The sequence below is a fragment of the Macaca nemestrina genome, chromosome 19 (assembly GCF_043159975.1).
Source record: "Macaca nemestrina isolate mMacNem1 chromosome 19, mMacNem.hap1, whole genome shotgun sequence".
In the NCBI taxonomy this organism is placed as follows: Eukaryota; Metazoa; Chordata; class Mammalia; order Primates; family Cercopithecidae; genus Macaca; species Macaca nemestrina.
Window position 1 is genome coordinate 16,477,148 of NC_092143.1, and position 26,816 is coordinate 16,503,963.

General features: G+C 40.6%; 3 protein-coding genes and 1 long non-coding RNA gene across 8 annotated transcripts in view; 1 reads left to right on the forward strand and 3 right to left on the reverse strand.

The window, feature by feature from the left end:
• Positions 1 to 16,379, reverse strand: part of LOC105476986 (serpin B6-like) — a 44,175-nt gene extending 27,796 nt beyond the window's left edge. The window contains exon 1 of one of the 3 annotated variants that reach the window (XM_011733284.3): positions 16,296 to 16,379. The gene's annotated coding sequence lies outside the window, so the exon portion shown is untranslated. Of the gene's footprint in view, positions 1 to 11,098; positions 11,121 to 16,295 lie in introns of those variants that run through there. The other 2 variants (XM_011733281.3, XM_011733285.3) reach the window with 2 other exon arrangements.
• On the reverse strand, positions 3,114 to 16,048 carry LOC139359991 (serpin B6-like). The gene is made up of 3 exons (XM_071085222.1): positions 12,319 to 16,048; positions 11,099 to 11,245; positions 3,114 to 9,442 (listed from the first exon to the last, which is right to left on the reverse strand). Exons 1-3 carry the CDS (start codon positions 12,331 to 12,333, stop codon positions 9,056 to 9,058), a joined length of 549 nt encoding a protein of 182 aa, XP_070941323.1. The 5' UTR covers positions 12,334 to 16,048; the 3' UTR covers positions 3,114 to 9,055.
• LOC139359992 (uncharacterized) overlaps positions 16,243 to 26,816 on the forward strand; it is a 58,894-nt gene continuing 48,320 nt past the window's right edge. The window contains exon 1 of the long non-coding RNA XR_011616824.1: positions 16,243 to 16,327. This is a non-coding gene — a long non-coding RNA (uncharacterized lncRNA). The remainder of the gene's footprint in view (positions 16,328 to 26,816) is intronic.
• LOC105476985 (serpin B6-like) overlaps positions 21,121 to 26,816 on the reverse strand; it is a 28,790-nt gene continuing 23,094 nt past the window's right edge. For all 3 annotated transcript variants that reach the window (XM_024791347.2, XM_024791346.2, XM_011733278.3), the window contains exons 6-7: positions 24,138 to 24,293; positions 21,121 to 22,482 (exon numbers count right to left, since the gene is read on the reverse strand). In XM_024791347.2, the coding sequence (XP_024647115.2) occupies positions 22,078 to 22,482; positions 24,138 to 24,293 (561 nt within the window). In that variant the 3' untranslated portion in view covers positions 21,121 to 22,077. The remainder of the gene's footprint in view (positions 22,483 to 24,137; positions 24,294 to 26,816) is intronic.

Consider the following 26,816-nt stretch of genomic DNA (forward strand, 5'->3'; position numbering starts at 1 on the left):
TTTCAATTTTTCCCCATTCAGTATGATATTAATTGTGGATTTGTCATCTATAGCCTTTATTATTTTGAGGTATATTTGTTCTATACCCAGTTTGTTGAGGGCTTCTATCATAAAGGGATGTAGAATTATATGAAGTACTTTTTTAGCATCTATTGAAATAATCATATAGTTTTTGTGTTTGGCTCTGTTAATGAGCTGTATTGCATGTATTGATTCATGCACATTCAACCATCTTTGCATACCCAGGATGAATCTCACTGAAGAAAGCTTTCCCAGAACTTTCCAGTTTGGTAATTCTACTTCAAAAAATCCCCAATTAAATCTTAGGAAATGGAATTGGGCAGCAATAATTTATAAAGCTCTCCAGGTGATTTCAGTGTGGAATCCTAAAAGTAACTGTTCCCAAGAACATCTCCTCAGTAGTCTTGATGCAGGATTCACCCACAACTTTTCTCCATGATTCTGAAAAGCCCTCTCTGTAGTAAAGACTCACATTTGAACTGTGCCCAAACTTTCCTGCTCTTACAATTGGAAAATGCCAATATCACTTCCCAATTGTGTACCAATTACTCCTTGTTGTTCAGATCTAGCTCCAGACTTTGGGCCCAACTTCATTCATCCACTCCTTTTTCTCCTTGACCAGCTCAACAAGTTAAAATATGATAAATACTTTTACCTTATTCCCACTGCCTAGTTGTTTCAAAGTTGTTTATTAAGGACATAATTTGGTAACTGAGAGTTTCATTATAAACACAAGTGTCCCAGGGAAGGAAAAATAGTGCATGCAAGTGCAGAGAGGGCTGAGATGGCACCATGATGTTGGATAACTGTGACCATTTCAGGCCTTCAGTGGCACAGACAACTGGAATGAGGTACTACAGAAAAGCGTCTGTTGTGTCCACAGGAGCAGATCATGAAGGGCCATGTCAACTCTAGGGGGAGTTTCTTCATTCCCTGTGGACAATGGGAAATCACTAAAATATTTTAAGCTGAGGAGAAACATAGTCATATTTGTATTTTACAAAGATTCCTTTGACTGCATCATGGAAGATATTGTAGGAGGCTGCCATCGCATATAATGAGGTGTTAGGGGGACACAGCATGGGTGAGAGATGAGGGAAGCTGAAATGAGGCAGAGTCAAGGGAAATGGAGAGGAGGGATTTCTAGGACACAGATTAGGCATCACTTCTTGGTCCATGAAAGGAGGAGGGGGTGGGAAGTATCAAAGATGAATCCAAGAAAGAATGAAACTAATTTTTGTAATAGTGCAATGAAATGTGAAAATGGTCAGTCTTCCTAAGTGAGAAATCTGTCTGCAAATCTATATTTATGAAGATTAATTGTATTTATTTTCTGAGTATGGACAATTTAAACGCTGGGCCCTAAAGGGGAACCCATCCCTCTAGGTAACTAGAGCCTAATTTCAGACAACCTGAACAAGATCTCCACTCACAAACCCTTCTTCCTGCCCCAGTAGGGTGGTGACAGGTACCTGTTAAGAAGGTTCTGGACTATATCATTCAGTGTCTCAGAAATTGTGCTCAGCTTCATCTTCTGTCTTCTAGCCTCATACCTAATTTTCATCTCTTCAGTTAGTACTGGGGAGTATCTGCTGGTTCTCAACTCCCGACTCAACCTTAACCTAGTTTTGTCTGACTCCCTTGGCTCCGGACTTTGTGGACCTCAGGAAGGGCACACTCCTAGGTTAGTCTCAGGTTGAGCTACCAGCGTCTACAAATTAGACTTCCACTTGTCAAGAGGGAACTAGAGTCCAAATGTAGTTAGAGCTTCCCAGCATGGTTTGAGATCTCTGTGCTTCTTATTGTTAAATGAACAAATGCTCCACCTTAAAGAGGCTCCTGGGCCTTAAAAATGTTTCCACTCAGTGACTGACCATATTCACCGCAACAGCCACTCCTTATACACCCTGCTGCACCTTTCAGTTTCCTCATGAGATTTCCAGCAAGCCTTCATGGTTTTGAGGAAGTGGGAGGTAAAAACAAAAAACAAAAAATGCCACTTGCTTCTGATAATCAAGTCCAGAGACACAGAGAAAAATGTAAGCATTAGAAAGACTCATATTGTGGCTGCTACGTTTACAGAGAAGGATGGTGAAATAGAGGTAGTTTGTGTGATTTGCCAAGAGTCCCATGAGGAATTCATGGAAGAAGTGAGACCAGAGTCTGTATGGCCACATTCCCAGAGCACTGCTTTTTCTGCCATACTCTGCAGTAATATTATAATATTGTTATAATACAACTGAAGAATGTTCCACATATTCAGTGATATAAGAGAATTTTAATTATAATGAACAAATGTCAACCAAGTTAATCTGATTGTTGATGACACTTAAGGAATGGAGTTTTAACTCTCTAGGAGAGCTTCTGCTGGGCTAAAAGACTAAATGGAGTCTCCTTGTGTGTGATCTGCGATGCTATTTTGCTGAAGGTAAATTCCTATTATTAACTTGAAATTTATTCTGACTGCATTAACGCCAATTCTTTTGAGCTCAGTGTGCCTATCCAGTTGGGCACATTCTGTTTACTCAGATACATTCTCTTTCCAGTACTCCCATCACTTTTCTCTATTCAAACAATTACAAAACTTCTTGAATATTATTTGGCCAGTCCTTTGAATTAATGAATCACTATTTAGGTTCTTCTTCTGTCCCTTTTCATTAACATTCTCCAGCCAAATTACTACTGCTTAGTACCAACACAATCCTAAATTTGATTAGAGTACTGAGACAAGTGGATGTCTAAGTCATTCAGAATACTCTGGCTGTGGTTTAGATATGCTTTGTTTGTTCCCAACAAAACTCATGTTGAACTTTAATCCCTGGTGTATTGGTGTTGGACCCAGTGAGATGTTTTTGCCTTAAGGGAATGGGTATCTCGAAGAAGGCTTGATGTGCTTCTCCTGGTAGTGAGTGAGTTCTCATTCTGGTGAGGCAGAGTCAGTTCTCTCAGAATGGATTAGTTCCCCCGGGAATGGGTTGTTATAAAATGAGGTTCGTCCTCCTGTTTGGTTTCTCTCTGCACACATCCACATCCCTTTTGACCTTCTTCACCATGTTAAGACACAGCACAGAAGCCCCCACCAGAAGCCAGGCACATGCTGGCATCACACTTCTTGAATAGCCTAGAGAACGCTAGGCCAAAAAAGCATCTTTTCTTTATAAAGCACCCACCCTCAGATATTCCTTTATAGCAACACACACACATACTAAGACAATGTTGCTATTAAAATGTCTAGAATATTACCAAAACAAAGGCAAGCAATGAAACATAAGTATTGCAGAGCGTCTGCTGACCAAGGATATACAGGACCCCGCAGAATTAAATTTGAAAAGCATTAATCAGTATGCCTGCTTTTGTATTTTAATGAACTTATGAGAGAGAAAAATATCTCCTGATATGGCATTGCCTGGCAACTCCCATTAGGGCCATTAGAGCATCTGCTGACCAAGGATATGGAGAACCAAATAAAATTAAATTTGAAAACCATTACATTAGCAGTATGCCTGGTTTTGTATTGTAATGAAGTTATGAAAGAAAAAACATCTCCTGATATGACATTGCCTGGTAACTGCCATTAGTGCCTCGTCAGTGCATCGTCATTCTCTCCATTAATTTCAAGGCTGTTATCAGGAAGTATTAAAGGATAAGGAACTGAATGTCAATTACGAAGAATTCTTTGGCATTTGAATGCATCTTTTCCTTTCAGGGATTCTTGATTGGTTGTACTGCAGATAGGAAAATTGAATGGGAAATAGAATTCCTGATAAATCCCAGCACTTTGGGAGGCCGAGGCGGGCGGATCACGAGGTCAGGAGATAGAGACCATCCTGGCTAACACAGTGAAATCCCGTCTCTACTAAAAATACAAAATATTAGCCGGGCCTGGTGGCAGGCACCTGTAGTCCCAGCTACTTCAGCTACTCGGGAGGCTGAGGCAGGAGAATGGCGTGAACCCGGGAGGCAGAGCTTGCAGTGAGCTGAGATCGTGCCACTGCACTCCAGCCTGGGCGACAGCGAGACTCCGTCTCAAAAAAAAACAAAAAACAAAAAAAGAATATGGCATATCAGTAGAGTGGTCATGGATGATTTGCCTGAAACTGTGCCAGTTCATACCAGCTGTCCTAGTGTCCTTTCTGGTGCAGCATTAATCTCAGAATTTTCAGTTTTTAATGGAGTAATTTTTCTAATATCTGTATTAACTCAAGCCAGGATGGGATTGGTAGACCAGCACTTTATACTTCAAGCATCTGTCACAGTCTTTCCTGATAGTGTGTGAGAAGCACATTCTGTTACTCCAGCCAGGGTTCACACTGCAAACAGAAACTAACAGTAAAGTGCAAACAAAGCTGCAAACAAAACAAACATCAGTATTTGAACAGGGGAGAGTTTATATAAAGAATTATTAACTAGCAATGGGAGCTTTTTTATTTTTAAAGACTCTAATGGGAGCAGAAATAGAAGATATTAAAGAGAAATTGCTACCTAATGGGTGGGGTGAGTAGAAATGAAAGAACTAAGGGTTTAGAGGGGACATAGGCTACGGACTGATTTGTGTCCCCACAACGTTATTATGTGAAAGTCCTAAACCCCAATATGATGGTATTTGGAGAAAGGGCCTTTGGGAGATAATTAGGGTAAAATAAAGTCAAGTGGGCAGGGCCCTCAGAATGGGATTAGTGGTTTTATAAGAAGAGGAAGAGAGAGATTGCTCTCTCTGCCATATGAGGACACAGCTAGAAGGCAGCCTTCTTCAAGCCAGGAAGACAGCCCTCACCAGAAACCAAATCTGCTGGCACCCTGACCTTGGACTTCCCAGCCTCCAAAACTCTGATAAATATCTGTTGTTTAAACTACTCAGTTTGTGATATTCTATTATACCAACCTGAACAAACTAAAATGACTGAATGCCCCAGGGCTGAGATTCGGAGCTCTTTGGAGCTGTGGCTGCCACAGAAACATGCAGTCTGCAGTGGCAATGAAACTTGCCAGAGGGCCAAAGCTGTTCACAGAAGCCATCTGCCCTTGCTGGAGGGTGTGGGCAGGCAGGGGCTGGTCTGTAGAAGTAAATGCCTAGTAGGGATACACTTGCTAGAAGTTGGGTCTTGACCAAATGAGGAAATAGCCATTGTGTGGAGAAAGCATGGCCTGAGAATGTGGCTACAGATGACCAAGTGGGCTGCTGGCCACTTACACTGAATACGAAATTCTAGGAGGACCAGAATCTAGAAAGAGCATTTCTACTGCTATCTCCTTAGAGTGTCCCTCCAGCTCCCTCTATTGGCAAAGCCTAACACTGGGCTAACCAGTTCAGTTTTTGCTATAAGATCCAGGTTCATTATCACAAAGTAAGTCCACAATGGTAGGTTTAGAGCTGACAGACAATAAATTGATACCCGGCACAGGAATGAATAGAGTTCCCAGTTGAACTTGTCATTAAATCTGAAAAGCTACTACTGAATCTGTCTCTCTTTTCCTAACCCTTTGCAGAACCCTCCATTTCAAGGACAATATGTAAGGAACTAAGAAAGCATTATATCCTTTGTCAGAAACAACTAGGGACAGTGAACTCCTTTTGGAGGCAACACTAGCAAGGGTGGGAAAGGAATTTGATGCTTCTTTCACCAATAGCCACTAGATGTGCCAAACAGGTGTGGATGGTCCATGCCCTGACCTGTGAATGTCAGATCAGGGTCAGCTTGTGCAGCAAACCCACTGGACTGGAAGCCTCCCTCTAGTCCTCTGCCCCCTCCATCACCTTCACTGCAGAAGCTGCAGGTCAGGAAAGGAAAGGTCACCTGCCGCATGCAGAAGGGCATCAGCTCCTTTAGGGGTATTTCCTGCAGGCAGAGCCTCTATGCTCTCAGTCCTCAAACCATCCCTGGCTTTGGACCCCTCCTTTGCAACTGTGGTCCTACAGCCTTTTCTTAGAGAATAGTGATGAGAAAGCCTTAGGGTTCCCACTTATTCACACGTAGGAAGAAGGAGGGCTCTCAGGACTTCCATCTATGACTCCTGGAGGGGGCAGTAACCCTTGCAGAGTTCGTATAGCCTAGATGAACTTGACCTTAGCTCTCTGTTCCAGGAACCTCATCCCCAGGTCCAGGATGATGTGCTTTTGGTGCTAGGTTTCCAAGCCCCACTTTTTAGATAAGAGTGTTACAGACCTAGAGAAATGAGACTTCATGTCAAAGGGAGACAGGTTTCTGGTCCCTGCTCCTCCTGCACTGTGCTGACAGTTGCCCTCTGGTAGGAGCTGAAGTAGCAGCTTGGCCTCTTATACAGAACCCAGTCTTTGGTATGATCAGATATTGGATCCAGGTTCTATCCCCTTGCTAGCTACAAGAACTTGCTCAAACTACTTGACTTCTAATTCTAGATTACTCGTGGGTTTATTATTCCCATGGATTGAATAAAGTAATCTATTTAAAATACCCAAATGCAAAGCAGCTATCCAGTAAACATCTGTGAATAGGCCTATGGAGAGGTGAGATCTACTGTTTCCTAGAATTAAATTCTAAATGGAATTCATTCTGTGGACACTTACGAGAAACACTGCTCAGCATAATAGAAGTGCGATTTCATAATAGACATGGAGTTATTATTTGGGAGGCTGGACTATCCACTGAAGTGTAGTTGTTTTGATCATCTCATATTCACCTTGTTGGTGAAGGAGGGATCTCCCCCACTAAATAGTAGGAGACAACCAGGCACACAGCATGAGACACTGGACAGATGAAACTGGCAGCAGTTTATTAGTCACATCTGCTCACAGCCCAAGGAGGGAGGTCACCGCATGCCATGCAGGGTCACAGGAGAGTTGCATTTGGGAAAAGAGTGAACCAGCAGGGGCTGTGGAAGGCAGGCTCTATAGTAACAAGAGGAAGAGGCGATTCCTGGATCCTCCGGATGTGACAGGCTTATTTGAATAAGTTTCCAGGCTGGCAGGAAAGTGAGCCAGGTTAAGACCCAGGTGGGGTACAGCTGACTGGCCGATAGGGGAACTTAGAAGGGCAAGGAGGCTTCCTGCTCAGTGGGTGAACAGGGTGCACATATCTGAGAAGAGCAGGGGACTGCATGGCCAGGCCTCTGAGGCCCTAAGTCCGTAGATGTCAAGGCAGCACATAGATTTCAGGTCTTACAAGACAGAAATAAAATATTGAGTGATAACTCTTCAAAGAGAATTTGATAAACATACAACTTTACAAGATCCTCTTGGCCAATCTGCTTATTGTTACCTTTTATGTATTGTGATTTACATGGCTAAAGTCTGATTGTATTATAGGTCTATAACAGATCAAACCAGTATCATTAACTTTTGTAATTCACTATTGATATGATCTGAATATACTCATCCCAGGAACGATTTAAAAAACGTATTCCTGGCCAAGTGCAGTGGCTCACGCCTGTAATCCCAGCACTTTGGCAGGCTGAGGCAGGCAGATCACAAGGTCAGGAGATCGAGACCAACCTGGCCAACACGGTAAAAACCCTTCTCTACTAAAAATACAAAAATCAGCTGGGTGTGGTGGCACACACCTGTATTCCCAGCTACTCAGGAGGCTAAAGCAGGAGAATTGCTTGAACCCGGGAACCAGAGGTTGCAGTCAGCCGATATTGTGCCACTGTACTCCAGCCTGGTGATAGAGTGAGACTCCGTCAAAAAAAAAAAAAAAAAAAAAAAAAAGACACATTCCCACATGGATGGTAGGCAGCTACTCTATTTACACTTCCAGCTCCCAACTACTAACCCACTTAACTGGACTTCTTGCAAGGCTGTGCAAGAAGGCATGCCTTTGCATAACGAACAGGGCGCCAGCCTATTGCTCCTGGCTGTAACACTCACAAGCTCTCTCTGCAGTGAAAGAATCACATTAACTGATTATTCCCCACCTAGGATTATTCTTTCCAAGTGCAAGTGTTGGGTAGAAGAGGCAGCAGAATGAGAATGATAAACCCGGCAACCTCTGATACTCCCTCTTTCCTCTCTCAGCCCACACACAACGTGGATGTTTCCTTGTACTCCTCAGTCCTATTCCCTCCCTGCAGCTAATTTGCCAACTTGGGTCAAAAGGGAAAAGTGAACTAGCTGTGGAATGCAAATATAAGTGGTGTCAGTGAAATAAGGGGCTGCCCAGGGTTCTTCTGACTGCAAGGGTGTTGATGGAATAAGTCCTTTTTGCTGTCCCCTAGAAAAGAGTACCAACCTCCCTCTTCAATCTAACTAATCAGTGTGTTCTCTTAACACTGAACACTGCAATTTCATTTCAAGCCTGTAATACAAATGGCTACAGAAACCTGAGGTGCCTTTCCAAAAATATTTGAAATAAAATAGAAAGACATGTTCTGTATACCCATGAAGCTGTCTCAAACTGTGAATAGAACATTATCTACTCATCTCTGCCTCCTGATAACAATTGTAAATTTTCAGAGAAAGTCAATAGTTACATGTTTGAACAGGTTTGTGACCTACTGATCCCTATGAATGCAAACTACAAATAAGGCAGAAACATACAGGAAGTTGGACTGATTTCTCACTGGTCTGAGTTAACTGCTCTCTCATCCTCTGTGCTGGCCTTGGAATTGCTGGTAAAGTTCTAGACTAGAGGTTGCTTGTATGGATTTCTGAGACCTCCTGCCCACATCTTCTACCCATTCTCCATTTCATTCTCTATTCTCTCATTAAAAATGGGTCTATATGTCAATACTATTCATCAGAGAAGAAAGAAAAGTAGCAACAAAGGAGAGGGAGACAGCTCGTTCCAAGCAGAGTGGTTTGGCTGAATGGTTAGAGGTATCACTGCCGAAGTGACCACAGGATCCTTGGAGAATGTCAACTTCCAACTTTAGAAAACATTTAACCTACAAAAATACACAGAAGGGTTCTGAACAAGGAATTTCAAATTAGGCTCCTAATATCTCATTTTTGACCACTGCAATAATAAAGTCATTTTGGGTTTGCAGGCACACTATGAAGTGTAGAGAAAAAGTAAGTCAGTTAGAGAAAAGAGGACTACATTCAATGACTACTATTTCCTTATGGAGAAGAAAACCGGCAACAGAAGAGAATACCATTGGTTTTGCTGTGCTGGATGAAGAAAAGGAAGGGATGGTCTGCACAGAACCTGAGGGAGTAACTGGCACAACATAAAACCCTTTTTGGTGTGGTAGCTGCTGCTGCTTCTGTACCTTCCTCATTGACCTCCACAAAGGACTTGTGCATGACCTTGGACAAGTACAGATCCTTCAAGTCTGCCCTGTCCTGTTCTAAGGCATCGACCATGTCCATACTGCGAAGGACATCCTCCATGTTGTAAGTTTCCTCTAGTTTAAATCTAGGAAGGAAAACTTCCATCTCTCGTTCATGCATGTTGTCTGGCTTTGTCCATTCTATCAATCTCTCATAAGAAAGTTCTTTTTCCACCTAAAATAAGAGAGTGGGAGATTTGAAAATCTAATCAGTGTTGTCCAATGGGACTGTTTTCTACGATGTTAACACGCTCCGGCTGAGTTGCCTAATGTGGTAGCCATGAGCCATATATGGTTACCGAGCACTTGAAATGTGGATAGTGCAATAAAGGCCTGTTTTGTAAATTTAATTTTTTAATGTAAGTGTACATCATCCCAAATGGCTAGTGGCTACCATATTGGACAGCACACATATGGAAGAAAGCACCTTAATGCGAAACCATTCGAGATGACTTTACATTTCAATGCCTTGATTCCTGGATTCAAGACACTTAGTCAAACCTTTTCCTTCGTGCGGAAACTTACAACTTAGAGTATATTTGTAGGAGAATGACTGTCCTCTTAAAGTGTGGTGTTCTATCTTAATAAAAGCATGCTGGTATCTCAGACCTATCTTCTCTTTTACCCAAATTTCCTTCCAATGAATCCATCACCATTTTCTGTTCTTTTAACTTCCAACATCTTTCGGCCCTTCCTCTGCCTCTGTTGCTGCTGCCTTCATTCAGGCCCTAATTGTGTCTTGTTTAAAATGTCATAGCAGCTTCCTTTCTTATCTCTCTCCATTCTTACTTCTTTCAATTTGTCTGTTGCAGTCGTAAGGATTAGCTTTCTAGAGAAGCAAAATGCTACCCTGCTGAAAGTCTTCACTGACTCTCTAACACCTTGCTACTCAGTGTGCTCCATGGGCCAGCCGCCTCAACATCACCTGGAAGCTTGGTGGAAATGCAGCATCTCAGGCTCCATCCCAGTCCTACTAAACCAGAATCTATATTTTAACGAGATCCTTGGCTGATGTATAGACTCAGAACAGCTCTTCCCCATATGACTGCTTTCTGAAGGGAAAACTCACACCTAGTGGGCAAGGCTGGAGTGAAGACTACTAATATTAGTCAATGTCATACTCTGCGCATTGAAACAAATGCCTTACATAGGCAATCTCCTTTATCCTGCAATAACCCTCATAGAGATGTACGGATATCATTTTCCACAGGAAGGAAAAGGCTAAGAGAAAAAAAAGTCAAAACTGTAAAGCAAGATTTTGAGGGCTGACCTGATTTGGCCCCAACCTGAGTCTTTTCTGGAATAAGAGTATTTTCTTTTCTTTTTTTCTTCTTTCTTTCTTTTTTTTTTTTTTTTTTTTATTTGATGGAGTCTTGCACTGTTGCCAGGCTGGAGTGCGGTGGCACGATCTCGGCTTACTGCAACATCCACTTCCTGCGTTCAAGTGATTCCCCTGCCTCCGTCTCCCTAGTAGTTGAGACTACAGGTGCATGTCACCACGCCCAGATACTTTTTGTATTTTTAGTAGAGACAGGGTTTCACCATGTTGGCCAGGATTGTCTCGATCTCTTGACCTCATGATCCACCTGCCTTGGCCTCCCAAAGCCCTGGGATTATAGGCGTGAGCCACCGCGCCAGGTCAAGAATTTTCTAGATTGTGTTCAGCACTTAGAACAACATCCCGCTGGATATAACCATAAAAAGAGAAAAAGGCATGTGACCAAATATGTCAAGAAAACATTGGTAAAACCGAATTTTCAAAGTTTTTTTTTTCCTAAAAGCTTGTGAGAGCATTCACTATGAGAAAATGCATACTTTGGATACTCATTACCATTTTCAAATCAGTGTTTTCATCTGGAAGCATATTCAGCTCCTTTCCAACATAAGAAAGCACCAGAATTTTGTTTAATATTTCTTTTGCATAGGTCATTTGAAAAGTTGATTTCTTAAACATCATTTGCACAGGTTTTTCTTTGTTCTATAAAAGACACAGGTAAAAATTAACTTGAAACACAACCATTAATACACTGTACATACATCAACAGAGCTGGCCACTCTCTGCCTTGGAAACACTTTCTTCCCTTGATCTCTAGATTCCCATATTGGCCTCTGCCTTTACTGGCCCTTGCCAGTTTCCAAACACTGGGGTGTCCATGGTTCAATCCTTACTTTACTTTTCTTGGTGGACTTCAAAAGAATCAGAATATATCACTCCAAAATATGCTACTTTTGTTTAAGAATTATTTTGAGGTGAAGGCATTTGAGTTCCTGAAATATGTTATCTGCCTAAAAGCAGAGCCTCCCAAAAGGACTCAGAAGCCCTCACTTGTCATAAATTTGCTTTTTGGGAACAACTTTAATCTTCTCAAAGCTGAGAACTCTGTATACACTCAGCCAGACATTACGACTCGACTATTATATCAGCTATCCATTCTACCCTAAAGGATCCATTTATCTCTTAAAAATGTCACTTCTTTTCGCTAAGTTCCCTTTTCCCCCTCCCTTTCCCATCCTAAATTAGGTAAATACACCACCAATTCTAACCACTCATTTGAGTTACTCATAACTGAGGTCTCCAACGTGTATATGTGACACACAGGTTGATCAATTTCTGTTTGCTTTTCTCTTGTAAATTCTCTTTTGTTACACTATAAGGTCCTAGCCAGTGATCCCAGGAAGATAGAGGAAAAAGACTTTTTTCTCCCCTATAGTTTCATTTAGTCTCTTGAATTGAAATATGAAACCAAATTTGCACCTCTGCCCTGGAACTCACCCCTGTAGTCTAGACTCATCAATTTTGCTGCCTACGCGACATCTGCAACTGAACATACAACGTATAAAAGAAACCTCCAATTTAACATGTAACACTGGGTCCCTCACAATCCATTCCAAATCTGCTCCATCTCTCATCTTCCCTGTCTCAGTTGATGTGGACACCATCCTGTAGGTAACCTTGACTCCTGTCTTTCTCTCACAACACATGTCTGACCCATTATAATTATATCAGCCCCATCTTTAAAATGTAACCAAAATCTAACCCATGCTTCCTACCTCCACTGCTATCATCCTAGTCCTGGATGGTGCAGTCAACTCCCAAGAGATTGCCTTGTTTCTTCCCTTATCCTCTCCATGATTGTTCTCAGCCCAGGAGCCCGAGGGCTACTGTTAAAACACAAGTCACATCATTCCTCCACTGAAAACCCCTCTGACTCAGAGTGAAAGCAAAACTCTTTGAAATGACTTGCAAATCGTACATCAAGATGGTACTCATAAAGTTTCAGATTTTAGAGCATTTTAGATTTCAAGTTTTCAGATTAGGGACTTGTTCAGATTAGGGACAAATTTTCAGATTAGGGGAGTTGTTTTCCCCTAGCTTTTTCAAAAGGTTTAATGCAAATGTGCCATTTCCTTCCGATAGAGCATCCATGACAGTGAGCCTGAAACAATGGATTTTTAAACAATATTACATTAATATAGGTTTACATGTGTATTTACTTTTCACTCTATCTATTACCAGTTAAATGGATACTTGTTTTCATACACACAAAAACTATACGGGGCTTTTCTTACAAGATGTCATTTAATCCATACAAGCTGATGAGGTAGGTGCTGTGAGTGAACGTCTGCACTTTACAAGCAAAGAAATTGAGTCTTCACTTTTTAAGTCTGTTTCCCCTGAGATCACTCAACTACAAACAGAGGAGCAGGTATTAGAAACCAGGTCTTCGTGGTTCTAGGGCTCCTCTTAATCACCACAGTATAAGGACTTCCAATAAAAGAAGCAGCAGAAAGCAAAAAAGATACTTGCTTAAAACATGAAATTTGTAAGTAGAAAAACTATTGATTTCCAATACTGGTGAAATAGGTATTCCTTCCTATATTCCATATGTGATCATGTAAATTAGGACACCAATATTTTCAGAATGTAACTTAGAACTATGTTTTTATAAACGAAGGAAGGAACACAGGGAAGATAGAAGGGTAGGAAAAAGAAAATGCCATGAAAATATTTATACCTTTAGGATAAAAAATTCCATTTTAAAGAATTTCACTAAAGATAAAGCTCACAAGTACATAAAAACAGTATGCAGGAAGATGACTACTGAAGCACTGTATATGCTGCAGAGAAAATATTTAAATACCCAGCAACAGAGAACCAGTTAGATTCTGTCACATCCATGATTGAATATAAATGGAGATATTAAAAATCACAGTAATGCCATGAGAAAATATTAAGTATAAATTAAGAATAAAGTTACACATAAGTATAATTCATAGACAAAAAGACTACGGGGAGCACTGAACATCACATATTTCTGGATAATGGGTAATTCTAATTTTATTTATATCCTTTGCTACTTTCCCTACAATGTGCCTATATTTGTTGTAGTGTCATTTGGTAATTTTGCTTTTATGAAATTAATGGACTTGCACTTAGTTGAAAAGTGAGATAATACTAGGCAAGATCTTACACAAATCAATAAGTGTCTTCCTACTACTCCCACCTCCCCAGAAACAATAAACCTCAGTGCACCCTTTCTCTTGGTATTTACTTTCATATTTAGAAATAATTGTGTATACGACTATTTTTAACCCCACAATTTTTGACATTATAAATTGCCTTCCTAATTTAGGGCTGATAATTAATTTTCTTTTATCACTTACCATACTTCACTTCCTCTCTCCAAGTGTTTGCTTTCTTGTGACTAAATAGTATTCACTGCTAAGCCAATGAATGAATAATGGATGCATTTCTTTTCTTACGTGTCTGTTTTTCCTTATGTTACTATTGCTTTCCCCCCCTTTTTTGTTTTCATTTTTTAAAAACCTATGGCAAATTCCCCTCCCACCAAATATTCTACAGATCACTCAAGCCCTTTCAGTAACTTCTTCATATGCTCGACCACATATGGGTAATCTACCAGTCCCATTTCTCATCTCCCACAGTTTCCCCTCTGCTGGTGAGTGCAGGTTTATTTAGTCTGTTAAGATTTTCATTCCCAAAGCAGAATTTTCATAGAGAACAACTTTTTCTGCTATTATACCTTATTTAGTCAATGATCAATTAATTTCTTGTTAATTTGGTAAACAAATTGTTTTCCTTAAACTTTAAAGCACACTGCTAATACAGCAAATAGGTTATTTTAAACATTTAAGCATTGATGATAAAGCTTTATGTATCAGATGTTTTAAAGTTGTAATCACTTTAAAGAACAAACTTACGAAGTTAACAACAATATCATTAATATAAGCATTTGTACAATAATAAACTGAATAAATCAACACTTATAAATCTGGTAAACTAAATTCTCCTAAGACTTTCAAACATGTTTTAAAATACACACAACTGTACAACAGTGATTATAAAACTTATTTCTAGCACACCACTAGTAATACTGTGGGTTTTATTCACTTTATCTTCACGCTATCTTTTTATATTTCCTAGGGTGACGGTAATGCTTATTTTAATACTTTTCTGGGGTTAAATTAATAACAGACCATCTCCTATTCACAAAAACAATAGGATGGGGCTGCCAGATTGATGATTAGGACATGGGGTCTGACTGACCTGACACTGCTACTTTTCAGGTCATACTGCTATTTATTTTTATAGCCAAACAATATTTTTAAAGCCAAATAAATGTAAGGACCATTTTATGGTTTGGTCCTATACTGGGATTTCGCAAAGACGACCATTAAATTTCCTTTTTTTTTTTTTTTTTTTTTTGCCAAATGCCTTTCCTTGAAATGAAATACTATTTGAGGTTTTCGTGCATCTGGTTTGCATAACACAGAGTTCTATCACACAAGTTGGCTTTCAAGGTCTCCTGGTTTAATACTTAGGCCTTCAGGTTGGTTTATAACCACTGTGCCTGTCAACCTATGTGCCTATAGTCACAATTCCTACACAGAGGCGTATATGAATCATCACACGCATCACACAGCATTTCTTGTAAACATTATTGAAATTATGTCCTGCTTCCTTTAAACTCATCTTACTCTTTTTTTTTTTTTTGAGACGGAGTCTCGCTTTGTCCCCCAGGCTGGAGTGCAGTGGTGTAATCTTGGCTCACTGCAACCTCTGCCTCCCAGGTTCAAGCGATTCTTCTGCCTCAGCCTCCTGAGTAGCTGGGACTACCCCACGTCATCACGCCCGGCTAATTTTTGTATTTTCAGTAGAGACTAAGTTTCACCATATTGGCCAGGCTGGTCTCGAACTCCTGACCTCGTGATCCGCCCCCCTCAGCCTCTCAAAGTGCTGGGATTACAGGCGTGAGCTACCGCGCCCGGCCCATCTTACTTGTTTTATCTGAATTTACTCAAGGACTCTTTCTTGGCTTTGTAGTAACATGTATTTCAATTAACACATGCTGGTTTTCGTTCTTGAGTAAATCCTCTCTACTTACCTACTGGGAATCTCTTTAAATTGGTTACTTTCTTTTTACACTGTCCGAACATTCTTGCTTTCTGGCAACAGTATCTTCCTCATTTTGATTTTTTTCCAGTCCAAAAACATACCATCAACGCCTCTCCTGGTTTCTTTTAAAGGAGGGGGAATGCCAAGTACAAATTCTGAATACTGAGAGCATTTGAGTTTGGGCACCGACAAATAAATACTGTTGCTCTTGTTATTCCGGGAGGTCCCAGGCCTCACAGCCCCCTCCAGCGCCCAGCGGAAACTTCACCAGGGTGGGAGGCCTCATTTTGTCTGCACCTACTTCCAGCTCCGACAGGAGGCGTGGGCCCAGGCAGGACTTTCACCCCCCAGCTCCTCGCCCATTCGCCCTAGCGTCTCCTCCGCGTGCCTGGACCCACAGGGCAGACAGCCAGGTGCAGCCAAGTCCCTGCCCTTAGGGAGGCCCCGCCAGAGACCAAGTGAAGAAGGACAGCCCCAGGGAAAGGTCTGGACAACAGGCGCGCTGAGCACTTCACTGGGCTTCCCTGTCGCGGGTTCCAGCCCTATTCCTGGGCTCAGCAGATAATGGGAATCCCGCGTGTGGGAACCGCTCCGAAAGCCAGACACCTACCCCAGTTCTCCGCGCAGCTGCCCAGGAGCGAGGTGAGACCTGGTCGGAGAGGCGGGAATAGAGCTGTCGGAGCCGCGCGGGGTATCAGTTTCTAGTGAGTGGCGAGGCGGGCGGAGTCGGGCCCAGCCAGGAACCACCCAGCGGGCGCCTGGGCAGGAGGGCGGGGCGGGTCCCGCAAGCCGCGGGATTTCCTGATGTGCGCGAAGCGGCCAATCTCTGTGCGGGTAAAAAACGCAACTGCCTGGGAGTTTTCAGTCAAGAAGCGATAATGCGCTTTGGCCATTTGGGGTTTTTCGTGGTTCCATACAGATTGTAGGATTTTTTTTTTTTTCTTCTATTTCTGTGAAGAATGACATTGGTATTTTGATAGGGATTGCACTGACTCTGTAAATTGTTTGGGTGGCGTTGTAATTTTAACATTAATTATTCCAACCCGTGAGCATGAATATGTGTCCATTTTCTGTGTGTCCTCTTTACGTTTTTCTCATCAGTGTTTTATAGTTGTCCTTGTAGAAGTCTTTCACTTCTTTGATTAAATTGATACTAGGTATTTTATACATTATATTTCTTATAGGTATTGTAAGTGGGATTTCTTTCTTGATTTTTCAGATTGTTCACTGTTCATGTATAGAAATCTTACTGATATCTTATATCCATTTTGTATTCTGCAACCTTACTGATTCATTTATTAGTTCTAGCAGTTTTTGAGGGGAGTCTCTTGGTTTTTCCGATTATAAGATTATGCCATTGGTGAGCAAAGCTAATTTTATTTCTTCCTTTGCAGTCTGGGTGTCCTTTGTTTCTTTTTCTTGCCTAATTGCCCCGGCCAGGACTTCCAGTCAGAGACTGAATAAAGGGGGCGAAACTGGGCATCCTTGTCTTGTTGCAGATCTTATAGGAAAGGTTTTCAATTTTTCCCCGTTCAATATATTAGCAGTGGGTTTTTCATTTTGATTTTTATTATTTTGAGGTATATTCCTTCTATACCCAATGTGTTAAGGATTTTTATCATAAAGTGATGTGGAATTTTACTGAATACTTTCTCGGCATTTATTGAAATGATCGTGTAGTTTTTGTTGTTGGTTCTGTTAATGTAATGTATCGCATGTATTGATTTGTGTATATTGAAACATACATACCCCGGTGAATCTCACTTGATCGTGGTGAGTGATCTTTTTAATGTATTGTTGAATTGGAGTCGCTAGTAATTTTTTGAGGATTTTTTCTGTTTTCACCTGTTGATGTGATGGATTCCTTTATTTGATTTTCAAATGTTGAAGTAGCCTTGTACACCTGCAATCAATCTTACTTAGTCACAATGTATAATCCAACTATTTTACACATAGTTGGATATCGTTTGTGAATATGTTGCTCAGGATTTTACACCTATACTAATGAAAGATACTGGTCATTAAGTTTCTTTTCTTCTCATTTCTTTGTCTGGTTTTGTTATCAGAGTAATTCCAGCCATAGAGAATGAATTAGAAAGTAGTTCTTCTGCTTTTGTCTTCTGAAAGAGACTTAGAGAATTGGTGTAAATGTTTTCTTATTTATTTTTATTTTTTTAGAATTCACTAGTGAGTCCATCTAGGTCTGGTGATTGTTTTAAAGGGCTATTAATTATTGATTAAATTTTTTAGTCGATATAGGCCTATTCAAATGTTCTATTTCCTGTTGTGTGACTTTTGGCGGATTGTGTCTTTCAAGAAATTGATCCATGTCAGGTAGTTTATCAAATTTGTGGGCACAGAGCTGTCCCGAGTATTCTTTTATGATTTTTTTATTGTACATGGGATTTTTTAGCATGTCACCACTTTCATTTCTGATATTAGTAATTTAGGCTTTTCTTTTTGTTTAACCTGGCTACTGTCACATCAATTCATTGATCTTTTAAAATAATTAGCATTTGTTTTCATTGATTTTTCTCTCTGGATTTCATTCATTTCTGCCCCCATTTTTATTATTTATTTTGTTCTGCTTAGTTGGGTTTAATTTACTCTTCTTTTTCTGATGTTCTAAAGCAGAAGCTGTGCTGACTGATTTTAGAGTTTTTAAAACAAAGTTTCTACTTTTTAAATTTATCCATTCAATGCCATGAATTTTTCTGGAGAGGTGACTCACATTGTCCAGTAAGCCAAGAAATGTTAAGTGTCTAAATAGTAAACTCTAACCTTAGGTGAGTAAAATATGGAAACTAGTGGATTAAATGATCTGTGATTGAATCTATTGTTTAACTCACTAAACGAAATTAGTTAAGCAAATATTTACCTGCACTCCTTCATCTTTAACCCCTTCACTTTTTTGAAGTCTTATCCCATAGTTATGCTCAATATCTCAAATATTTTTTTAAAACACACTTTCTTTACTTTTATATATCATATGATTTTATTTACATAAATTTCAAGAACATGCAAACTGATCTGTAGTGATATAAGGTACATCAGTAGTTGCATGGAACATGGAACTGAGGACAGGGCAGAGAGAGGTGGGTGAGAGGCAGTATAAAGGAGAAGGAGATACTTTGGAGTGATGGATATGTTCATTATCTAGATTGCTTTTACAGGGGTGTATATGTATAATACATAGATCCAAATGTATCAGATTGTATATTTTATTTTTTAATTAATTAATTGATTATTTTTAAATTAATGTTCATTATTATACTTTAAGTTCTGGGGTACATGTGCAGAACGTGCAGGTTTGTTACATAGGTATACACGTGCCATGGTGGTTTGCTGCACCCATCAATCCGTCATCTACATTAGGTATTTATCCTAATGCTACCCTCCGCTAGGCCCCCACCTCCGCGACAGGCCCAGGTGTGCGATGTTCCCCTCCCTGTGTCCATGTGTTCTTATTGTTCAACTCCCACTTATGAGTGACAACATGCGGCGTTTGGTTTTCTGTTCTTGTGTTAGTTTGCTGAGAATGATGGCTTCCAGCTTCATCCATGTCCCTGCAAAGGACATGAACTGCATAGTATTCCATGGTGTATATGTGCCACATTTTCTTTATCCAGTCTATCATTGATGGGCATTTGGGTTGGTTCCAAGTCTTTGCCATTGTGAACAGTGCCACAATAATCATACATGTGCATGTGTTTTTACAGTAGAATGATTTTTATTCTTTTGGGTACATACCCAGTAATGGGATTGTTGGCTCATATGGTATTTCTGGTAATAGATCCTTGAGGAATTGCCACACTGTCTTCCACAATGGTTGAACTAATTTATACTCCTACCAACAGTGTAAAAGAGTTCCTATTTCTCCACATCCTCTCTAGCACCTGTTGTTTCCTGACTTTTTAATGATTGCCATTCCAACTGGCGTGAGATGGTATCTCATTGTGGTTTTGATTTGCATTTCTCTAATGACCAGTGATGATGAACTTTTTTTCATATGTTTGTTGGCCACATAAATATCTTCTTTTGAGAAATGTCTGTTCATATCTTTCACCCACTTTTTTATGGGTTTTTTTTTTCTTGTAAATTTGTTTAAGTTCTTTGTAGAGTCTGGATATTAGCCCTTTGTCAGATGGATAGATTGCCTAAATTTTTCTCCCATTCTGTAGGTTGCCTGTTCACTCTGATAATAGTTTCTTTTGCTTGCTGAAGCTGGATCCCATTTGCCAATTTTGGCTTTTGTTGCCATTTCTTTTGGTGTTTTATTCATGAAGTCTTTGCCCATGCCTATGTCCTGAATGGTAATGCCTAGGTTTTCTTTTGGGATTTTTATGGTTTTAGGTCTTATGTTTAATACTTTAATACATCTTGAGTTAGTTTTTGCATAAGGTGTAAGGAAGGGGTCCAGTTTCAGTTTTCTGCATATGGCTAGCCAGTTTTCCCAACATCATTTATTAAATAGGGAATCCTTTCCCTAGTGCTTGTTTTTGTCAGGTTTGTCAAAGATAAGATGGATGTAGATGTGTAGTGTTATTTCTGAGGCCTCTATTCTGTTCCATTGGTCTACATCTCTGTTTTGGTACCAGTACCATGCTGTTTTGTTTACTGTAGCCTTGTAGTATAGTTTGAAGTCAGGTAACATGATGCCTCCAGCTTTGTTCTTTTTGCTTAGGATTGTCTTGACAGTGTGGGCTCTTTTTTGGTTCCATATGAACATTAAAGTAGTTTTTTTCTAATTCTGTGAAGAAAGTTGCTGGCAGCTTGATGGGGATAGCATTGAATCTATAAATTACTCTGGGCAGTATAGCCACTTTCACAATATTGATTCTTCCTTTCCATAAGCATGGAATGTTTTTCCATTTGTTTGTGTCCTCTCTTATTTCCTTCAGCAGTGGTTTGTAGTTCTCCTTGAAGAGGTCCTTCACATTACTTGTAAGTTGTATTCCTAGATATTTTATTCTCTTTGTAGCAATTGCGAATGGGAGTTCACTCATGATTTGGCTCCCTGTTTGTCTATCATTGGTGATACGAATGCTTGTGATTTCTGCACACTGACTTTGTATCCTGAGATTGTGCTGAGGTTGCTTATCAGCTTAAGGAGATTTGGGGCTAAGACAATGGAGTTTTCTAAATATACAATCATGTCATCTGCAAACAGAGACACACACTTGATCTTAGCCAAAAGGCCGAGAAGCGATGCAAACAGAGACAATTTGACTTCCTCTCTTCCTATTTGAATAAGCTTTATTTCTTTCTCTTGCCTGATTGTCCTGGCCAGAACTTCCAATAATATGTTGAATAGGAGTGATGAGAGGGGGCATCCCTGTCTTGTGCCAGTTTTCAAAGGGAATGCTTCCAGTTTTTGCCCATTCAGTATGATATTGGCAGTGGGTTTGTCATAAATAGCTCTTATTATTTTGAGATACGTTCCATCAATATCGAATTTATTGAGAGTTTTTAGCATAAAGGGCTGTTGAATTTTGTCAACAGCAGTTGCATTTCAAGCCTGTAACACAAATGGCTACAGACAGCTTACCTGCCTTTTCAGTAAATATTTGAAATAAAATAGGAAGACATGCAATGTCTACCCATGAAGCTGTCTCAAACTACATTACTGTAATAGAACATATACAATCACCTCTTCCTCTTTGTAGCAGTTTTAAATTTTCAGGGAAATGGGATACTTCCACATTTGAAAAGGTTGTAACCCACCAATTGCTATGAATGCAAACTATGATTAAAACAAAAATACCCGGGAAATTGGACTGAATTCTCATGGTCTGAGTTAACTGCTCTCTCACCCTCTGTAATGGCTTCTGAAGAGCTGGCAACCTTCTGGAATAGAGGACACTTCTGAGAATCTGAGGCCTGCTCACCACACCTCCTCCCTCATCTCCATTTCACTCTCTATTCTCCCTTTAAAAATGGGTTCCTATGTCAATACTATTGAGCAGAGAAGAAGTAACATTTACATCTATCTTGTGCTTGTAAGAAGAACAGCACAGCTGAACATGTGGGTGACACCTTGCACAAAGTAAAGACACAGGACTTAGCTCTGACAGTTGGAATGTGGGAGAATAGTGAGGATGGGGAGACACTTTATTTTAAGGGGAGTCATTTGGGTAAATGTTTAGGAATACCACTGCCAAAGTCACCACAACATCCTTGGGGGATGTCAAGTTCAGGGCCTAGAAAAAATGTAATATGCAAACACACACAAGCATTCTGAACAAGGAATTTCAAAATCAGGTTCCCAATACCTCATTTTTCACCACAATAATAGTAATGTCACTTTGAGTTGCAGGCATACTGTAAAGCATACAGGAAAAGTAGATCAGTTAGAGAAAAGAGAAGGACTATATCCAATGACTACTATTTCCTTATGGAGAGGAAAACCGGCCACAGAAGAGAATACCATTGGTTTTGCTGTGCTGGATAAAGAAAAGGAAGGGATGGTCTGCACGGAATGTGGGGATGATTCGGAAGCCCTGGCGAACTATCCTGCAAGCAGTAGCAGCTGCTGCTTCTGTACCTTCCTCATTGACCTCCACAAAGGACTTGTGCGTGACCTTGGACAAGTACAGATCCTTCTTAGACGACATTCCTGTGAAGTCTGCCCTGTTCTGTTCAAAGGCATCGACCATGCCCATACTGCGAAGGACGTCCTCCATGTTGTAAGTTTCCTCTAGTTTAAATCTAGGAAGGAAAACTTCCATCTCTCGTTCATGCATCTTGTCTGGGTTTGTCCATTCTATGAATCTCTCATAAGAAAGTTCTTTCTCCACCTAAAACAAGAGAGTTGGAGATTTAAACATCTAGGTCAGTGTTGTCCAATGGGACTGTTTTCTATGATGTTGACACTCTCCAGTTGAGCTGCCTAATGTGCTTGCCATGAGCCTAATATGGCCACTGAGCACTTGAAATATGGATAGTGCAAGAAAGGCCTGTTTTGTAAATTTAATTTTCGTTGATATAAGTGTACATCATCCCAAGTGGCTAGTGGCTACTATACTGGACAGCATACATATGGAAGAGAGCACGTGAATGCTGAACCATTCAGGTAGGAGATGACTTTATATTTCAATGCTTTGATTCCTAAATTCCAGAAACTGCCAAACCTTTTCCCTGAGGCAGACACTTACAACCTGGAGTACATTTGTAAGAGAATGACTGTCCTCTTTAAAGTTGGTCGTTGGCCTGGTGCAGTGGTTCACGCCTGTAATCCCGGCACTTTGGGAGGCCGAGGCAGGCGGATCATGAGGTCAGGAGATCGAGACCATCCTGGCTAACAGGGTGAAACCCCGTCTGTACTGAAAATACAAAAAATTAGCCGGGCGTGGTGGCAGGCGCCTGTAGTCCCAGCTACTCGGGAGGCTGAGGCAGGAGAATGGCATGAACCCGGGAGGCGGAGGTTGCAGTGAGCCGAGATCGCGCCACTGCACTCCAGTCTCAGAGAGAAAGCGAGACTCTGTCTCAAAAAAATAAATAAATAAAGTTGGTTGTTGTATCTTAACAAAAGCATGTTGATGTAGGGCATCTCAGACTTGTCTCCGCTTTCACCCAAACTCCCTTTTAATGAATCCATCACCATTTTCTGTTCATTTAACTTCCAAAACCTCTAGGCCTTTCGGCCTTTCCTCCACCTTTGTTGCTGCTGCCTTCATTCAGGCCCTTGTCATGTCTTGTTTGAAATGCCACAGCGCCTGCTTTCTGATATGTCTCCTCCATTCTCGCTCCTTCCAATTTGTCCGTTGCAGCCATAAGGATTAGCTTTCTTTAAAAAGCCAATTACTGCCCTGCTAAAAGTCTTCATTGACTCTCTACAAACTTGGTACTCAGTATGCTCCATGGCCCAGTGGCCTCAGCATCACCTGGAAGCTTGGTGGAAATGCCGTATCTCAGGCTCCACCCCAGTCCTACTAAACCCAAATCTACATTTTAACAAGATCCTTTGGTGATGCATAGAGTCACAGCAGCTCTTCCCCAATGACTGCTTTCTGAGGGGAAGACTCACAACTATTGGGCAAGGCTGGAGAGAAGACTACTAATATTAGTCAATGTCATATTCTGTGCATCGAAACAAATGCCTTGTATAGGCAATCCCCTTTAGCCTACAATAACCCTCACAGAGAAGTACTGACATCAGTTTTCATGGAGAGGAAAAGCTAAGAAAGCACACATTTCTAAATTGTAAAGCAGGACCTTGAACTCTGACCTGGTTTGTCCCCAGCCTGAGTCCTTTCTGGGATGAGAGTATTTTCTAAAAGGTGTTCAACACTTAGAAACCATCCCACTGAATGTAACCATAAAAACAGAAAAGGGCATATGGCCAAATATGTCAAGGAAACACTGATCAAAGCACATTTTCAAAGTTTTTTCCTAAAAGGCATCATCTGAAAGCCTTTACTATGATACAATGCATACTTTGAACACTCATTACCGTTTCCAAATCAGTGTTTTCATCTGGAAGCATGATGATCATATTCAGCTCCTTTCCAACATAGGGAAGCACCAGAATTTCGGTGAATATTTCTTTTGCATAGATAATTTTAAAAGTAGATTTTTGAGACATCATTTGCACAGGTTTTCCTTTGTTCTATAATGAAAACAGTTAACCATTTAAGTTGAAGCACAAGAGTTGAATATTGGACATAATCAACAGAGTTGGCAAGTGTCTGTCTGCGGTAATGCTTTCTTCCCTTGGTCTCTAGAACCTTGTATTAGCCCCTGCCTTTACTGGGTCATGTTCATTACCTCGATCTCCAACCGCTGGGGTTCCCATGGCTCAATCCTTACCTTACTTTCTCTTGGTGATCTTGAAGGGAATCAGGATATGCCACCCCAAAATACACCACTTTGGCTTAAGAATTATTTTGAGCTGAAGGCACTTGAGTTCCTGAAATATCTTAACTACTTAAAAGCAGAGCCTCCCAAAGGCCTCAAAAGAACTCAATTGTCATAGGTTAATTCCTTGGGAACAACCTTAATTTTCTTAAAGATGAGAACTCTGCACACACCCAGCCAGACATTGTCACTTGACTGTTACATCTGCCATCTATTCTACTCTGAAGGATCCATTTCTCTTTCCCCAAAGTCATGTCTTTTTCCCTAAGTGCCGTTCCTTCCCCTCCCTTTCCCCTAGTAAGTTAGGTAAATACACCACCAATTCTAACCACCCACTTGAGTTACTCATCACTGAGTTCTCCCATGGGTATGCGGGATGCACATGTTAATAAGTTTCTGTTTGTTTTTCTCTTGTTAATTGTCTTATGTTATTCTAATTTATTAGGGCCCCAGCCAGAGAACCTGGGAAGATCAAAGAAAAAGATTTCTTTTCTCCCCTATAATTTCATTGAGTGTCATGAATCTAAATAGGAAACCCAAATTTGCACCTCTGGCCTGGAGCTCACCCCAGTAGTTCAGACATTTCATTTTGCTGCCTACTCAACATCTGCATCTGAACATATAAAATAAACCTCCAGTCTAACATGTAACTCTGGGTTCCCCCATTCCCTTCCAGGTCTGTGCCATCTATTTTCTTCCCCATCTCAGTTCACAGGGACGCCATCCTTCCAGTTTTCAAAAGCCCTGGGGTTAACCTTGACTCCTGTCTTTCTCTCACACTACAGATCTGACCCATTAGCAAATTATATCAGCCCTGTTTGTAAAATGTAACCAAAATCTAACCTGTGCTGCCTTCACTGCTATCATCCTAGCCCTGGGTGCCCTGTTTCTGCTCTTATCCTCCTTGTGGTTATGCTCAGTACAGTAGTCTGAGGGACTCTTAAAACTTAAGTCACATCACTCCTCAACTGAAAACCCTTCTGACTCAGAGCAAAAGCCAAAATCCTGGTAAATTGTGCATCATGATGGTATTCAAAGAGTTTCAGATTTTGGAGCATTTCAGATTTCAGATTTTCAGATTCAGGACCCCCAATCTATGCTTAACTCTGCTGTTGTGGGATTAAAATAACCAGAGACAATATGTAAACATAGGAACATGGTTGTTTGAATAAAATTATATGCATAAAAATAGGTGGTGGGCTAGATTTGACCATGGTCCATAATTTGCCAACTCCTGGCCTAGAGAATTCCTCTCCTCACCTCCAAACCTCTAGCCTTGCAATAGAAAAGGATCCATTCTTGGTCTTCTATATTAACTGAATTATTTAGTAAATATGCATTTGTGTAGATGTTTTGTTTTATTTAGGAAGAGAAGTACTAACTAGAATTAAAATGAAAGAAGTAATGTCAAATCAAAATCTGTGCTCTTTGAGGAACCAAATAGGTTGGTGTTCTTACACCCATTGCAACTACTTTATATTGCCTTTCTCTAGTATAGAGGCTAGAATGGAAGATATAATTATGCACCTCCTTAAAGCGTAAAACAATTCTGGCCAGTGAAATATAGAAAAAGTTTCCTTTTATGAGTAAAATGGTAGAGCCTCAGGAGGAGAAGACTTTTGCACCACCCCTTGTGTTCTTCTAACTTCTTTATTATTATCATACTTTATGTTCTAGGGTACATGTGCACAACGTGCAGGTTTGTTACATATGTATACATGTGCCATGTTGGTGTGCTGCACCCATTAACTTGTCATTTACATTAGGTATATCTCCTAATGCTATCCCTCCCACCTCCCCCCACCCCACAACAGGCCCCGGTGTGTGATGTTCCCCTTCCTGTGTCCAAGTGTTCTCATTGTTCAGTTCCCACCTATGAGTGAGAACATGTAGTGTTTGGTTTTCTGTTCTTGCAATAGTTTGCTGAGAATGATGGTTTCCACCTGCATCCATGTCCCTACAAAGGACATGAACGCATCCTTTTTTATGCATAATATTCCATGGTGTATATGTGCCACATTTTCTTAATCCAGTCTGTCATTGATGGACATTTGGGTTGGTTCCAAGTCTTTGCTATTGCAAATAGTGCCACAATAAACATACTTGTCCATGTGTCTTTATAGCAAACAGACAAATGGAGAGCCAAATCATGAGTGAACTCCCATTCACAATTGCTTCAAATAGAATAAAATACCTAGGAATTCAGCTTACAAGGGATGTGAAGGACCTCTTCAAGGAGAACTACAAACCACTGCTCAATTAAATAAAAGAGGAC

Coding starts and splice junctions, on each gene's coding strand:
- LOC139359991 (XM_071085222.1), bottom strand. Junction 9,443..11,098: donor AAAACACTGATTTGAAAATG/GTAATGAGTATC, acceptor CTCTTATTTTAG/GTGGAAAAAGAACTTTCTTA.